Source organism: Haliaeetus leucocephalus, unplaced genomic scaffold (genome assembly GCF_000737465.1).
Source record: "Haliaeetus leucocephalus isolate CR32 unplaced genomic scaffold, Haliaeetus_leucocephalus-4.0 Scaffold428, whole genome shotgun sequence".
Lineage (NCBI taxonomy): Eukaryota > Metazoa > Chordata > Aves > Accipitriformes > Accipitridae > Haliaeetus > Haliaeetus leucocephalus.
In genome coordinates, this window is record NW_010972864.1 from 2,763,074 (window position 1) to 2,780,909 (window position 17,836).

The 17,836-nt window shown below is 41.1% G+C and overlaps 1 protein-coding gene across 1 annotated transcript in view; it reads left to right on the plus strand.

Moving 5' to 3' along the window:
- Positions 1 to 17,836, plus strand: part of TAF4B (TAF4b RNA polymerase II, TATA box binding protein (TBP)-associated factor, 105kDa) — a 97,956-nt gene that overhangs the window by 41,759 nt on the left and 38,361 nt on the right. Inside the window, exons 7-12 of the mRNA XM_010574412.1 lie at positions 3,660 to 3,827; positions 3,936 to 4,058; positions 6,262 to 6,351; positions 9,664 to 10,239; positions 15,306 to 15,441; positions 16,046 to 16,151. Of these exons, the coding sequence (XP_010572714.1) occupies positions 3,660 to 3,827; positions 3,936 to 4,058; positions 6,262 to 6,351; positions 9,664 to 10,239; positions 15,306 to 15,441; positions 16,046 to 16,151 (1,199 nt within the window). The remainder of the gene's footprint in view (positions 1 to 3,659; positions 3,828 to 3,935; positions 4,059 to 6,261; positions 6,352 to 9,663; positions 10,240 to 15,305; positions 15,442 to 16,045; positions 16,152 to 17,836) is intronic.

Sequence of the window (17,836 nt, forward strand, 5' to 3'; positions counted from 1 at the left end):
AGCTGAAGCTTTTCTGGGAGATGGAGATTTCCTAATGCTCTCTTCTGTTGGGGTTCCCTGATTCCTTAGGGGGAAAAAAGTATACCTGAGATGATCTTGAGGTGAAAATGAGCTGTCTGCACCAGTCAAGCTGTTTCTCAGGTGTACATTTTTTTCCCTCATTAAAAACTGAAGGAATGTCATAGCTGAAGACCTCCTGTCTTCTAATTGAGTTTGGCAGACAGGTTCCACAGATACGACTGTAAATAGACAGTGGTTGGAAATGCCTCATTATTTTTAGGTAGTGTTTTTTGTCTTATTTCCTAGGTCTTATTTCTCTTTTTTTCGGAGAAAAATGTTGTAGGACTCTTCTGAGGAGGCTCTTGCCACCTGTGGAGTATGATACTTCTAGATACAGTACATCTTCTATTCTTGGGGACCAGAGTTCTTGATAAGCACATGTGATGTAAAGAAAACTGCTTCTATCTGCAGCTAAAATTTTCTGTTCTCCTCATAATCTGGAGGATAAATTGGGAGGAAGTCTGGCTTGTACATACTTTTTTGTGAACAAGAGCTTGAAGGAGACTAGGCTGTAGCAGTTGACCAGGCGCTCTACTAAATGAGCAGTATCAATCATTCAAAAAAACAAGCTGGATGTATGTTCTTGACCTTGAGGGTGTTTGAAGGATTGGGGGATATGTTCACTGACAGTGGTAACTAACAGTCTGACTTACAAATTCATCCCCCTGCTGTTCTTCTGTATCAGCAACTGAAAACTACTCACAGCTCTGTCATCTTTTTTTCTCGTCCTTCTCACTACATATGGATAATGTTGGGGCTAAAGGGGAAAACCCAGAGGCCTCTCAATACATTTTCTATTTTGCTTAGAATGGAAACAACATACGCTTTGTGTCTAAGAACAGTAACCGGTATTCCTTACCCACTTTTATTTTCGAACACTAGCTTGCAAACCTTGTGCTTGTGATCTCTGCATAGAGATCTTTAGGATATAAAAGCAATAGTCATCTACTCTACTACCCTTGCACTGGGGAGAAGAGATGAAGGTAAAGATTTCTTCCGTCTGATGGATGAGGCTGCTTGCATCCTCACACTCTCATGTGGGTAAACATTGAGACTAATCATGCTATTACCTTTGCCTTTTTTTAACTTACATCTGCCTTTGACTTGGTTCTTCTGTACTTTCTTAGTTCAGTTTTAATATAATCAATTTAACTTGTGTTCTTCTGAGATATTTAAAGAGGTAGACATGCAATATTTTTTGTAAGCTGTATTTTTTTCCATTGTAGAAACTTGAACACTTCTAATAAGCCATAGGGCTGGATTTAAACAGCAGGAACAATGACTCTAGGAAATGATGGCATCACAAAAAGTAGGAGACAGTGGAGAGGAAATAATCCTTGGCTTGGTTGCGTATCTCCTGTCCTGTGCGAAGTACAGCTTGGAACACTACTGTCTGCAAAACTCTCTTTAGTTACTGACTCCAGGATTATTCTCCTCATCTACAAAAATATTTCCATTTTTTGACATTCCTGAATGTTTTAAGCTCTGAAGTTAGACGAAATACCTGCACATTTTTATTTTTTACCTTCTTCCCAGATGGGGTAACGAAGCTGCAAAGTATCTAATTAGCATCATGCTGGGGCACTTTCATTTAGATGCAGAGCACTTCTTCTCTTGAAATTACTTCAAAATATGCAGGATTAATGCCATTTTTTTTTTGCGCGCTACTGTTTCTCTGTTGTTCGAAGTGAGAATGAGAATTGTCAGTAGTGAAAAAGGTTGAGGGCAGATGACAGAAGTTAATTCCCATATATTCATCTTCCTGCGAAAAGGGTCCAGCAGACTTCCTGTTGTTCCCTCCCTTAGCTGATAAAATGCCGTTCTGGTCTTGATGTGTAAACATGCTGGAATTTGCAAGAGATCAGCTCCCATGAACCTCATGTTTTCGACTTTTAAAAGCCCAGGGCATTGCAGCTTGACAGATCTGTACTCTGTCCCCTTCCGTCTTCCTCCCGTCCATCTGTTTGTGGGATTCCCGTGCCCAGTTTGCGTCCCTGTGGTCTTAGAGCTGTTGAGCCTCATCCTTGGAAGAGGCAGTGGTGGTGGCAAAGATCCTGCAGAGAGCTATTAAAGTGTTACCAACAGTGGGAGCCTGAGCTGGAAAGCTTTCTGGTAGCTGCCTGCTTCTTTCATGTCAAGCTGGCAGCAGCTTGGTGGGGGACGGGGACGGGACACACGACATGGGATGGACCCACCCAGGAAGAAAATAATTTATAAATAAATAAGAAAAGTGCCAGTTGTTTGCTATAGCTTTAAATGTTTGTTCATTAATTTTCCCTATCCTGAAAGACTTAAAAGCCCTTTGATATTCTACATGATGTCTGTCCAACTGTGATTAGTTTTTGTTTTATCCATGGTAGGGTAAGTTAGGCTCTTGTGTTGCTGTTTTATCATTAATGCAATTAGCTAGTATTAATTTGTGATTGTTGGACTAAACTGGGGTGTTTAAACATGCTAAGAGTCAGTGAAAGCAATTGTGCTGTGCAGATCTGAACCTGGAATGTGGCCTGCAAAACCAGACTTTCCCTTTCTCTTGAGAGGTTTGGAGGAAAAACAAACCCAACTTCAGGTTTCAAATGCTAACCTGAAACACTTGCTTTTCTGTAACCTGCAAGTTCAATCTGGCTTTTTAGTTTTCAGGTTGAGAAATTGGAAGTAGTGGTTTTTGTAGAGGCAAAGTCTTACTCATATTGTATTCTGTTGTATCAGAAGAACTGTGTTGCATTTTTTCGGTGTGGGGTTTTTTTTCTCTTTAAAATCTGTAGTAGAAATACTTCAGTTTGGTAGGTTTTTCTCTGGAAACTACTATTTAGCTTGGTTTGCAAAGGAGAGAGGCAATTGTGTTCTTACTTTTTGCTAAACCTTCATTACTCTCCTGTTGCTGGAGCTTCTGCATCTGTTGATAAATTCTAATGAGATTTTAAAAAGATGTCTCAAAATAACTGAATTTTGTGAGGGTTTGTGTCTGGGCAGAGAAGAGGGAGATCCAAATTGCTGCCCACAAGGGAAAGGCAGGAGGAACTTGTTGGGTGCATTTGCTCAGCTCGCTGCTTCTGCTGGCACATGTATCCTTCGAAAGTGGACACGATGTCTTTCGCCTGCTGCTTGTGTGATAGGAAGAATAAGGGATATTGCAGTTGGGAGAGGAGCTGCAGGGGAAGAAAGGAAGATAAATAATCACTTAAGGTCGTATTTATCTTCAGAGTAGTATCACCTGTCTTAGCATTGTCCAAAATTCATTAGTTCTTAGGCTGTAGGAGCCTGACAAAGTTAATATATTGGTTTCTTCTAGACAACTTTACCTTTCTTTCTTCACTTGAAGTTGCAGGCAGTGCTTCAGTCTGGGTGAGCCTTTGTCATTTCTTCCCCCCCTCCCTTGATTTAAAAACAGAATTAAGGCTGGGGCGGGTTTTGTCACTTACTGTATTAAATAGAGCCTCTCAGAGCAAATGAATCTAAACTTTAAAAACAAAGATAAAAATAATTTCTTTGTGTTTTAAATAGTAGCGTGGAGGGAGGGTGCTACCTTATATGCTAGCAAAATACAGTATGTTTGTCACGTTAGTCTTCAGTTAAAAAGTGTTAATTTTTCTTTTCAGCCAGCAGCTGCAACAGCTAGTGTTACTACAGTTACTGCTGTAAAGCCTTCGAGTACTGCAACACCTGTAAAACTTCCAGTTACAGGACCACCTGCACAAGCTATCTCCCAAAAGGCAGTCTCTGTGAAAGCAGAGGGCACAACAGTAGCACAGACCAGCGCTTCTACAGTAAGGGGAAAAAAAAAGTTTTTAATTAAAAATTAACATTCTCTATATTCATCAGAGGTTGGAGAGCCAATGCAACTTCTAACAGTCTTCTCTTTATTTCCACACTAGGAGATGATAGAGAATGTGAAGAAATGCAAGAATTTTCTTGCTACACTAATAAAACTGGCATCTAGTGGACCTCAGGCCCCTGAGATGGGGCAGAATGTGAAGAATCTGGTGCAAAATCTTTTGGTGAGACTTTTTTTTTTAAACAAAGTCTGCATCATTTGTATATTGCTTTTGACATTGACTTAATCATAGTTTTGTTCCTTGTCTTTTTTTTCTTCTTTTTAAACAGCTGAAGAGTTGGATTTGTGTCTGAGTACACCTGACCCTCTTTGAGTCTTACATTGTAACTCTTATTTTAACTGGATCCCATGCAGTATTTTTTTTGGTCCTCACATTCCTGTTTCATTTTATGCACACAGATAACTGACAGCAGGAGGAGCTGATAGCGTTAACACAGCTCCTGGGTCTGAGCTGCTTTTTTTTCCATGTTAGTGTAGTTTTGAGTCCTCAATGGCAAGAGTATTACCACGGAGGCTGCAGTGCAGTGCTAAGTCCATACTACTGCTTTACTCCAAGACAGAACTGACTTACAGGTTGACGGTGAAGCTCCAGGGGAACAAGCATGACATTATCTATCTCTTTAGACAGTGGGATGGGGAAAATAACGTGGGGACTGCCAACCTCTCCCTCTCCTTGCAGGTGGCTTCCGTATGCTGCTTTGTGCTGTACCCCAGCACAGCTGGGTTTTCCTGGTAACGATTTCTTGTGCCACTTCTTGTCTTGGCAGTTGACCGCTGCTGCTGTTTTGTTGTTCCACCATAGCAGAAGGCTGTGGGCTGGTGGAGGGGGATGGCTTTGCTAGTGGTACCAAAGGAATTTTCAGTCTAGAAAAGCGTGGTGTAGACAGAGGTGTAATTTCAGAGAGCAGATTGTTAGAAGATGCAGCCTTGCAAAAATTGATTCCTCTGCCTTTGTATCCCTGCTGGACTATACACCTTGCTTCTGTAGGAAAATACTAGAGTTGTTGCTTCTTGTGCTTACAGTACTTTTATTTATTTATTTACTTTAAGAACAGTGGTTACCAGACATTAATACATCAGTAACTGTGCACTTGTTTGCTTGTTGTAGTATTTTAAAAATGCTGCTCTTCTGCCATTCAGTATGTGTACATGATTTAAATGCAGAGTAAATTAATGTTTCGTATGTATGAGGAAAACGAGTAAATGGCAGCTGTGAAGTAAAATGGCCCTTAAGGCAGCATCTCATGAAGTGGGGTGTCAAGTGCCTTGTATGCACTGAGATGTAGCATACCAAATCACTGCATCTGTATCTGTGAGACCTCAGTGACCTGTATGCGCAGCTCAGTGAGACCTAACAGGCAGCAGATCAAATGACTGAATAGGAGAGCATTTATATAGAGTTTGCCTGTGAATATACAGTCCTTACAAGTCCTGCACTGGTCATGTAGCCCCTTGGAACGGTTGTTCCAAAGGAGAATATGGGTGAGACAAGCAGTTTCTCTGCAGAGGCAGAGATTGGTGCTGGGGTCCCTCTTCCTTGTGTGTCTGTACCTTCTTGGAGCAGGCAATGTTCTCCATGTCTCTGTGGCAGGGTCTCACCTTGGAGGGTGAGAAAGGGCAGCAGTGTCTGGGGCTACCCACCACCTTGGCTCCGTTGTGGTGGCACTGAAGTAGTGAGTGAGGGGTCTCAGAAGTCTGCTGCAGCTTCCTCACCCTCCCAGGCCCTTGAGTCTGGTGTTTGTGTTGGGGCAGAGCCGAAAGCATTGAGAAAGGAGACTGTACTCTACAAGCCAGAGGGCTGTTACAGCAGTGGTATGTGGAAGTGATGTTCTCATGTTCAGCTTCTCCTGCTTCTGAAAGACATGTGAAGTGCTCTGCTTTATTGTGCTATGTATGCATTAGACTAGAATTGTCTTGCAAAAACTGCTGAGTTGTCTTTTGTCTCTGGTCCCTTTCAATTGATCTTTATGCAGATAAACTACCTTTACAGAAAAAAAAAAAAGTACTTGTAGTCGATTTTACATATCTCTGCATGACAATGAGGTACTCAAAAGGATCAGTGCTACTTATAAACTTGTTTCTATCAGTTCATTTCAGTGAATGGACGTTTGAACAAGTATCCTTAAGTGTGTTAACTGCCTGTAGTTGAAGAAAGTAATTAAATTTGATAATACTATATCTAAATTATAACATCATTCTATCTTAAAACCTTTTGTTTAACAATACAGCAGGAGAAAAGCATTTGAGTACTGAAATTGAACAATTACATGGTAATGTAAATTTCCACGAATTTTTGATACATCTGGGGAAAAAATATGGTAGATTCATAGTTATAACTTACCATTGTAATTATACTTTCCTCTTAGGAAGCAAAAATTGAACCAGAAGAATTTACAAAAAAGCTATATATAGAGCTCAAGTCGTCTCCACAACCGTATTTAGTTCCTTTTCTCAAGGTAAGTGTCTGATTGTGGATATATAGTATTTAATGAGGGGAGGCAGGAGGACCAGGAAAGGAAAGGAAAGAATCAGAGCATTCAGATAGGTACTTACTCAGGTCAGTTGAGGAAATGGTGCTTAACCTAGCCCTGTTGCTCTTGGAAAGACATTTTGGGGGGAGGAGGGATTTCAGAGGAGTAAGTTATGCTGTGTTCTTAAATTGGAGAATAATGACCCTCTAGTTGTTAGTGGAGACTAAAGTTTTGCAAGCTGGTGCACCTACAGTAGAGCAGCTATACTAAGGTGACCTCTTACTTTCTTATCAAAACTGTAGCTCTTCTGAGTTCTAATACAGAAGACTGACAGCAGTAGCTGTGCACAGTTTATGCAATATGTAAGCTCAAAGAATCTACATAAAGCTAGTCATGTCTACTGGTTTGTGTTTAACTGGAGGCAGAAAAAACACCCACCCCTTTCTCCAGAAAGGGTCTGACAGGACTACTGCAGCTTAGGAAAAGTAACCCAGGACAACTCTACCTCCATTCAAGCAAATAATCACATAAATTAAAAAAAAAAAAAAAAAAAGGCTCTCAACACTTTTAATCATATGGTAGAATGGTATTAACAAAATAAAAATGAACATCTTTATTGTACAGCAAGCATTAAATCCCGGTGAAAACATGGAAAACTTGGTTACATTTACTTAATTGCAGTGTGCACGTATTCTTAGGCTTGATAGATCTGTACTTTTCCTTGGCATTCATTATAGGCATGGTGGAGAATCAAAGAAGAATAGTTAAGTGGTAAAGCTGGGACAGAGGTTTTCTGGAGTTTGTCCTCTTCCTTAGTATTTGACAGCACATTTAACAATGCATGTGATAATATTGATATTACTTTAGATGCTTGGTGTTAATCTGTTCAAGTGTGAGATAAATATTTTTGTTACAATGGCAGCCTTTAAATGCTTTGCTAGCAAGTGTGCCGTGAGTCTAGAAGACTACAGTCATCTCTGCAGGGCTTGATATAAAATTTTTATATTGGTCATTTATTCTCTGTTTAATTCCTTGGAGGCTTCTTAAATACCCTTGCAAAAGCTAGAAAAAGGAACAGCTTGAGTATGGGCTTTCCTGCGTCCAGCGCAGCTCTGGGTGCAGAAGGACCGGGCTGTGAGTGTAGGGTCTGTGTGACTGGCAGAGGTTTCCTGTGAGCTGTGTGGAGTCTTAGCAGAGCTCTACTAACTCCCAGGGCGAGTTTGGCTTCTGAAGTGGCGTAGCTCCTTTCTGCAGGGCTCTGGCTGATGAACCCCCTGGACGTGGGCTGGCTGCGCTTGCGTGGGACCACCTTGAGTGCTGCTGTGCTGTGTTCCCGAAACAGCACAGGTGAACCTCAGTAGCTCTGCCCAGACCCAGCCTAAATCTGGCACAGCTAGACCTTGTCCAGGGCTGATGAGCCCCGATAGCCCCGGACTAGCTCATGCGGAGGAGCCAAGGGGTGGCTGCATTGTACTTGCTAATGCTTCCACTCTGTCGGGTCCCCCAAGGGTTTATTATTTATTAGCTCAAGCACAGCGCTGTCCTCATGCACTTGCAGGAGTGCTCAGCCTGAGTTAATAAGCCATCCCACAATGTGGAGAGCTGCTACACTTGGTGCACAGACCTTGATGCAGTTCCACAGGAGTTAAGTTGGGTTCATCAGCATGGGTCAGGAGTGAAGTTGGGTCATCAGCTGTTGCATGTTTCTCCTGCAACATGCTGCCAGGTACTGGTAATCATCTAAGTTTTTCTGTTTTGGGCAGTATCCGTACCCCATAGTCCTTGACAAGGTGCTCTCTCCCTGTTGCACACTATATTAACAAAGAAATACTGTGACTTCAGAATCGTTTTTAGACGTTGTCATGGTCGGTTAGCTGACTTTGTAGTGTTACCCATCCTTTAAAATGTCTTGCACCCTGATTGCTTTTTTCTGAAATACCTTAAGGATGTTACACACACCAGTTAGGTCTGTCCTCTAACTCTTGAGCAGCTGTGACAAGACTGAGTGCCAAATGGAAGCTGACTTTAGGAGCACTTCTCTAAGGTGCTACAAGGACTGGTGCAGGCCTTGTTCGCGGGGGAAATGCTTGCAGCTCAAGTCTGGAAAAAAATGTGATACGGCTTGTTGCCAATTCACTTTTAGCTAGTGAAGTGGAATTGTAGGGAGGACTCTCTGGAGTTGTCTCTTATCTTTGAGCTGCAGGTTTTTGATGAAGTTGTTGCACATGTTTTGTCTGTTCCAGTAAGTGGAAAAGTACAGTGACTTTGGCTGTGAAGCCTGCTTGATTTTCAAATCTGTGCTGAGTGCTTTTGGTAGATTGCATTAGGAGCATGAGGAAAGCTGAGCAGCCTTTTAAAAGAAAAGGAAGTGAATGTTAAAGATAGGTATACTGCAGAAGGTCCAGATGTGCAAACAATTTGTTCACTTGGTATATTAGCATGTGAGACGTTCCTTTTGCATGAAACCCAGAGCAGTAGCTCTGTGCTGGAGACTCTTAAAAACTTCAAAAACTGTCAAGGGGGGAAAAAAGGGGTTTGAGCATATACAGGTAGCTGCAGAACTGATTTCCCCTGGTTCTGAGCCATAACAGGTTGTACATAGTCAAGGAGGAAAATCTGTAGAGGGCTTGAAGATTATTCTGTCCATTAACCTTCTCAAACACAGCTGTAGTAAAAAATGAGATGTTGCCAGGTACCTTTACTGATGTTGCCTGTTGCAGAGAACTATCTGGCTTAAGTTGTGCTGCTGCAGCTATACAGACATTCTTAAAGTGGTATCCCCCCCTAGTGTAGATACAGCTGTATTGGTATAGAAGTGCTCATATCTTCAGAGCTTGTTTCTGACTTTATTGGATAATTTGTAGTTCTCTGTCAGACAGGCTCTGTGGAATAAACACAGCTGTTACAATATAGCAGGGATTTTTGGCAAAACAAAGTTTTTTTGATGTAGTAAAGCAGTTAAAATGGTCTTACTCTGAAACATAAATTCCAAATTGAAAAATCTAAACAGAAGAATGAAGTTATGGGTGAGTTTCCCTATAGATGGGATTTGCTATGTGCAGTGAAGCTATGGTGACTGTTGACCTTTGCTCAGCCTGTGCTGGTGATTCTTATGGTCTTCACTGAGCAGTATCGTCATTAATTTAAGGGTGTCTGAATTCCAGCAAAACTTGTTTGAAATAAACAATTTATTATCTCATGAAAAACTAAATTGGAAGAGGACTCAGTTGCTAATGTATCAGTATTGTGGAAGACTCTGCTGATGTTACGTCCAGTGTTTTTTCGTTTTTCTTCTAGAAAAGCATGCTTGCCCTACGGCAGCTAATGCCCAATGCCCAGAGCTTTATCCAGCAGTGTATGCAGCAGCAAGTTCCAACCCAAGAAGCTGTTTTGACTTGTACCTCTGCAGCACCAGCTCCTTCGATAGCAGTGGCAACCTCAGCTGGAGCAACAACTTCTATTCCAGTTATAAAACCAGTGTCTGCCTCTGTAACAGTCACAGCCCGTCCGGTTATAAAACCAGTCCTTGCCAGCACATCAGGTTCTGTGCAGACCGTGAAGCCTGTTTCTTCCTCTGCAGTGGTGACAGCATCTCTTTGGCCTGCAGCTTCGGCCCTCACCACGACAACAGCAACATCAGGGCAGGCTGCTGTCCAAACTGTCAAGCCGGTCTTCACCTCCGCAGTAGCGACGTCCTCTCTCCAGTCTGCAAAGCCAGTGCTGGTCTCTACAGCAGCATCTTCAGCAAAAGCCCCTCTCCAGCCTTCTCTGAAACCAGCCATTGGAACCCCAATCAGTATTAAAATCTCACAGCCGAACTCCGTCGTTGCGCAGTCAGTGGGTACTCAGCAGGTGGTTAAAGTGAAACAGTTGGTAAGATGAATTTCTCTGCTTCTGTCTAACTGGGCTTCTTTACTTTGACTCTTACAGTTTTGTAAAGAGGATATCAATTTGGATCTTGTCTAGTTATGTTTGTCATAGTTTAGGGATATTGAGCCCTTGCTGAAAAGGTGAATCTAAAGCCAAGCTGTAAGCTTGGTCTCTTGCAAGATGTGCTGACCACCATTCCACCAGACTGAACATCCAGCTTGAGACACAAGGGATATGAGTTCTGACCCCTGCTATGAGTGCAGCCAAGCTAGGTTGGCATCTGAAAGAAAAGGCAGGAAATGCTAGTGTCAGAAATTGCTGACGGGATGCTTACGTTAATTACTATGAGATGCCCTGTTAGGGCTGTGCATCAGCTAGCCACCAGGGATTCCAGTCTCTCTACCTTGGTAGTTCCTACCCTGGATACTTTGCAGGCACAGGTGGCTTGATGATGTTTAGTGATATGTTAACTGAAACGTACATACTAGCTCAAGGAGCTTCTCAGAGCAGAGTTCTGACCTCCAAATTTACAAAGACATTAATTATGAAGTCATCCAGAAGTGAGCTTTTTCTATCAGGCCTCCTTAGCTAACAAATTCCAGGAGGAATAAATGTCTTGTTAAAACAATACCCTCAAAAGCAATGTGTTAACTTTTTTTTTCTTGGCACAGGTTAACTTCTTGCTAATGTTAATGCTAAATACCAACAAACTGTGGATCGCAGGTATACCCAAAAGCGCAATGTTGTGAAAGACATTAGGTTTGGTTTATGGGTGTTTGAGATACTGAGTAGTGTGCTAACTGGTCCACCTGTATGTAATGTTCTCATTTTTTTGAGAGAGAACAGTCTCAATTCTTGCATAGGGCTTCCTTGTAAAGATTTTTTTTTTTCTTTAAAAAGAGGAGAAAACATTAGACTTCCTAGGAAGCTAGATTTACTTTCCACAGGTATAGTAGGGCATCTAGTGTGTGAATTTCCTCTGTGGTTTTTTTATTGTGTATACTCCATTTAACAGTATTCAGACCCCTAAAATGTTTTGCTTTTTAAATTTTCTTCCTTTCAAATGCATAAGGTGGATGTAATAACAAGAATCCTGCATTCTAAATAAAGACCTCATGCTACCAGATTCTCACCTTTCCAGGCTTGCTTAAAAAGAACAAAGCACTCAACTATATGGACGGGATGGGGGATCCTTTTTATGAGTGGGTTTGTTTTAAAAAAACAACCCCTCCCCCAAACCAACCAACCAACCAAAACCCCAGACAGTTATCAAGCATATGCACTGACAGTCTTCGATAGTAGTAGCTAAAGCCAAATTGGAAAAGGAGTTGGTACCCTTACTGTCTTTGAGGACTAAATTTGAAATTCCAGCCAGAAGAAAATGAGGGCTTCTTAGGTTGTACAAGGGCTGGAGAGCAGTTTGTTGGCTACACAGCAAGTCATGTAATCCAGGGGAAAGGTTGACCATCTGTACAAATAGACGAGGAAGCCTAACTCTACACTGGGGAGTCAAAACACTTCTTGAATATGATATTGGGGAACTCAAGAAATTACTTCTGCCTCCTCCGCTACTGCAGTGTGGCAGCCTATTGCAATTGTGGTTCTTCATTGTGCCTTACATTGAATTTCATACAAAACATGTTTTTATCCTCGTTTGGGTAGATCACAGGCACAGTGACTAAAATACTTGCTCTTCAAAATACCTGTTTAATTTTGGTCTTGGATATAGTCGAAGGGCTGAGATGACCACTTTGCAGCTTAGCCATATCAGGAGCTTGTATTTGTTCAGACAACCTATTAGCCCAAAGAGTGAGTTAGTAGAAGCAGTTGCATCTTTTAGGGCTTCCCTGATGCCTTTCCTTGAAAGGACAGAGGGTCTGTTTCCTCCCACAAGAAAACAAATCTGGATCTCCCCTCCCTGAACAGAAGGGTCCTGCTGCCAGCTGAAAGGAAGCACACGCCAGCTGTGCAAATCTGTCCGTACAATGCTGCCAGCAATTTCTTTCCCTTCCAGCCCGCAGGGTTGTCTGATGCCACACACTCCCTCTGCATGCCCATTTCTAATTTAGGTCTCTTGTGCTTGAGGAATGTAAAGCGAACTTTCATGTGCCAGCTCCGTTGTAATGTTGGTGGTGCTTAAGAATGCAGCACTGCAGTATTTTAGTATCAACATTGTGACCAGAGTGATGCAACATGTAACTTTTGTTTCTGTAGCATGATTATTGGAAGTCTGGGTTTGTATGCTGGACACCCAGGGACCTGTTCTTCTGGGATGCTGTTGGGATTGATTGATCGCATGCCTGTGCTGTGAGAGTTGTACATTTGGAAGGGTTCCCTCCTGGTGACTTTCTTAGCACAGCCTCATTTAAGGGCAAAGAAGTTTCATCTTGGAAATAAAGCTTGTGTTGCTGTAGTATTGCTTTATCTCTTGTTAAAGCACAATAAATGAGAATTTACATTACCAGCTGCTGGCCTCCAATGGTGAGAAAGCTGCTGTGAGACTACAACTTCATGTTAGGCATAAAGAGCAGCAGTTTAATGGTGTAGTCCCTGCAATTACCAGTGAGACGCGCTCCCTGGACATTGCTAATGGTTGAAGCAAGTAGTGAAGTGCTTGTGCTGTTCCAACTACTTGTTCTTAGTGAGTTGTTAGTGTCGAGTCCCCTCAGACCTGATCTTTCTTGAACAGAGTCTTCTCCATTATTTTTCAAGAGTTTTTTGTCCTGGATGTATGCTTTCGCATTCAGCTGGTGAGGCTTCCTTCGTGAAGCAATACTGCTTGTAGTGTGTGATGGTATCTCAACATGTCTCTGCTGATCTCTGAACTTTGCTTTATGAATGTAAAATAGGTTCAAATAAGGCTAATCAAAGTCTCTCTCAGGCAGCTGTCTATGCTGTCAGCTGGATGTTGCATTGCAATTTTTTTTTTTTTTTTTCTTGAGAGTGTTGGTGCTTTTTATTCTGATGTCTCTGTCAACCTACTTAACGGGGCACAAAGGAACAGTCCTTTTTCTTCATTACTTCTGGCTGCTAAACTGAAGAAAAGAGACAGTAACTCTTTCTCACAGATATTACCTATTTTTGTAATACTACTTTCTGGCATTAGATCCTTGCTGAAATTTCTAGGATTATTGCCCTTTCCTGTTGCAAGTCCCAAGGACTTCCAGCTTTTGTTAGTCTAGCAGCTAGAATGGCAAACAGAAAATCAGCTTTACTGCCAACACATCCTTTCTGTTTCTCATTGATCTAGTCTCCTTGGTTACTTGACTTATTTCCCAGTCTCCATCTAAACTATTGATTTAACATTGCCTATCTCTGTTCTTTTGTCTGCCATACCTTAATCTTGAATTCTTACATTTCCTCCTGTGCTGTGTTTTGCATGCTGAAGATGATTCTCGCTGGTGGTAGGAAGGATCTCTAGGTGTGTGGGTGCTGGTGTGGAGCCTGTGAGTAGTTTGTCCAGGCTTGTCGGTGGCTCAGTGATTATCTGAACACATAAATGATGCTGTTAACGTTATTTGCAACTTCCAGTGTATGGAAACTGGATCTTCCAGAAAGATTGAACTGCACTTTGGTAAAAGCACACAGAAGTAAATGTTAGTGTCTGCACTACTTCATGAGGAAGTGCTGCATGTGTGAGCCTTGACTCTGTCCACACTCTGTCCCTCTACTCGTGTGGTTCTTTTCTCTTATGGGTCTTAGGTTTCTTCTCAAGAACTGGTTTTCAGACACCACCTTCAGCTCAGTTATTCTATGTTACTGCTGCTGTGCCAAACCATGATGCTATGAATATGGGAGATGGGTGAGGTGTATCTTGACTATTTGATACACAGAATACCTCTTTTTGTGAATGCGTGGTGCTTATGCTGATGATGTTTACTGATAAATCTGAAGCTAGATGACAGAAGGAGACAGCCTAATTTCTGAAGTATAATAAATGTCAATTCTTTAATTAAACCTGTACAGTGTTGCTGTACAAGCACTCTTTAGACTTTCTGTAGTTAGAATAAAAGATGTAGAGGAGAAAAAGTGGTTTCTTGACCCTGAAAATTCCTTTGTATTAGGTTTTTGCTGCTAAAAAACTAGATTTAGTCTGAAGATGTTGATAATTTTATGCTTTGGTAGAAGCACATCTTTCTACTACTTGTAATCAAGAACTTTTCCAAAGGATGTATCAAAAGCTGCAGACCACATTCTGCTAGCTAGGAGGCTTAGAAATGAGGCTTTTAGGGATGCTGCAATTTTATTACTTTCTTGCATTTTAACAGCTGCCCTTGAAGAGGAAGAATTAGTATTTATGGGCTGTGCCTGTAGGTCTGTGTTGTGATGACATCCTGCTGTCTGGTTTTGTTTCTTTCAAGAGCCTCTTTAAACAAAACTATCAATCCCCTTCCTTTTTACCCTTCAGCAGTGTACTGATGTCTTTGTGTAGAGGCTCTACTCACTATAGGTGTTGCTAGTTAGTACTTCATGTTCCTGCTAACTGATGTGTTCAGTGTACTTTTGCTTAACATTTTGAAACGCAGCATCTCAATTTACGGTCGATGTTGCATCTCCAAAAATTCATTAGTAAATTTATAGTGTATACTCTTTAATTCTTGACAGGAAAAGGATTTCATGCAAGACTTCTGACTGTTTTGGTGTTCTCTCTTTAACTAGGTGTATGTGATACCTACTCTTTTGAACTTAATGGCAAGCAGACTCAATACTCAATTGTTAGTCTCTTAAGCAAGACTTACGGAGAGGAAAGCCTCTTAGTGTAATGGATTGTATAAGACTCAGTGAAACTCTAATATGGTTATAGAGAGTAGGGGTGAAGTGTCTGTTAGAGCTCACTGAATGAGCTGGAGCTTAAAGCTCACCACCAGTTGTTAAGATTTCTTGTCATGAAGTAAAAAAAAAAAAAAAAAAAAAGTGAGGTTTTTCTGAGCATGCTGTTTCGTTTGAACTGAAAGCTAGACACACATGCATGCCCAGCGGCACTTCTGGCTAAATGAACACGTTGATACTATTTACTTCTCTGTATGTTTAGCTCTTCTTGCTCTTGATATTGGATATTCCACTTCCAGGTGGTCCAACAACCATCAGGAACCATTGTAAAGCAAGTATCCACGCTCCCGCAACCTTCAACACTGACCCTACAGACATCTGCTGGGGAAAGGATGCCGCTGAATACACTTGTTCAAACTAACCAGTTTCCTGCAGGTAAAGTGGAATCTCTCTAATGGAGAAGGGAGAGGACTGCTGAGGTACAGAAATAAGTGCAGGCTGTTGGTAGATTTTAGGAATGTAAGAAGGTGGTTGTCTATTGGGAGCAACCAGCTCTGTGCAGTAAGTTGAACATCTTTACTGTCTGCTTGGAATTCTGATGAGAAACTCAGTGCCATGTCTACTTCTGGCATCTGTTAAAAGCATGTGAATCAAACAATTTGTACTTGCTGAAATACTGTGAGTAAGCTCCTTGCAGTGCACTTCCTTTAAACCATGACGCTTTTGAGAGTCGTTTCATGAGACTTTGCTTTTTCCTTCAACAGATCCAGGTTGACACATAAGATGAGTTTGTCTCAGCCAGCCAGTTTTCACTAAAACCTTTCACTGCTCAGCACAGAGGAGGATGTTTGCTGAGAGCGTGTACGGTTTTTGGTCATACAGAACATGTAGAGTGTAAGACTCCAGAGTGTCTGGTTTTCCAATGGACCTAGTTAGTTGCTATTGAGTCTGCAGTAGCCTTTGCTAGAAGTATGAACTGGTTAAACATTTGTCTTAGCATTTTGCTTTCTACTATGGCATGTTCTTTGTTTTGTTTTAGGTTCCATTCTGAAACAAATTACCCTGCCAGGAAATAAAATTTTGTCGCTTCAAGCATCTCCTGTTCAGAAAGCTAAAATAAAAGAGAATGGAGCAACATCCTTCAGGTAAAAATAAAGAATATCAGAAGTTTACTATAGGAAGGAACAAAAGGAACAGACAGCAAGCATAGAGGTGGGAATGGAGCCCAAATGAAAGCAACTTTCTTTAGAAACTTGTTTATGATAGGTGTTTTTCACTTTATAATACTAATTGGCAAGGGGGAACCTAAAAAATTTTGACGTCGTAGCAGATGTTAATTATTCTTAATGAAAGAAAACTGTCCTGATGAAGTTGGATTTTCATCAGTATTACAAGAGTGTAATGATATAAACAGTGTGCATCAGTAAGTATCAGTTTTTCACTTGTAGAGGACGCAGATTGATCTCTCCATCCTGTGAGTACTATTAACTAATGTAAAGCAAAGTTACCTTGTACTAAAAGCTCTCCATAGGGTTAAAGCAGATATAACCTCTGTTTTTTACAGATGGCCGGATAGCATTGAATTGTTTCTTGGACTGGCTGGTAACCTGTCTAAGGCTCTGTGCTGTATTTTGAAATTTTTTATTAGCTCCTCTGACAAGCTTGTTCCTGTATGTAGAGGTGAAAGTCTTTGACTACACCTCTTAATTATGACTTCTGGCATATTCTCTAGGCCTTTAAATTATAAGAGTGCTTACAGCTTTTAGTTCTGGTAACATTAACTTTCTGAAAGCAGAAATTATTTTTGTAGCTCTGAAATGTAATGTTAGAGCAGAGGTACAGGCTGCCATAAGCATTACTGGTCTTACGAGTTTAAAGCTAGCTTGAAGTTGCTCTTGCAGGGATAAAAGCAGATATGACACATTTGTCTTGTTGACCAGTTGACTTCTCATCTCTTGAAAGCTACAGCTTTGTGTGCACTGATACAGACAGAGAGCTGTTGTTGCTTACAGTAACATACAGTATACAATGAACACTTAAAACACTGGTAGCCAGAAGTTGAAATGAAAAGCTGATGTTAAAGCAATAGCTCTGTTCAGCTGTCTCAAGCTCATATGAAATATACTTCAGATTATAATTTGGGATGTAATTTTGGGTAATGATGTTTGGGAAAAAAATCACTTCATAAATAACAATTCTATTTAAAAAAACAACAAACAAATGAACTCCTACCAAAAAAATAGAAACAATTATTTTTTTTCTGTCATCTTCCAATTGGAGTGTATCAACTGTGTTACATGAAAAAGCTTGAATTCTTGAAGTTCCTTCCCTGAATCGTTAAATTCTTAGCACAGGAAAAACTCTGCTTCTACACTGTGGTCTGACATGGATTTCTCTTCTTGCTTTTGGATTATGATTTTCAGAGTATCTTAAGTCCATGACAATTCAGATTTGAAATCTCTAGCTCACCTTAAATTTTTCCAGTAAGTCTCTTGTTTCTGAAGAATTTGTCTTTGGATACACACCTGGTGCTTCTTTGCAATGCTATAACTAAACTTTCCAATTTTTAAAAACTACGTATGAGAATCCTGATATACCTGAACCTGGGCAGCATGTACCTGAACTTTTGGCTTCCCTCAGTCAAGTATCTGTGTTCTCTGAGCACGTCTGGCACCACATAGTGTTAATCTGGCCTGGGCAGTAGATGTTCCCCAGTAAGCTGTGAAGTGGTTTGCTCTCTTCTGTCCTGACTTTCAGTATTCCCAGCACAGCTATTCTTTGTGACCTGTGATCCATCAACTGCTGATCATGTGTGAGACAGAGAGAAGCA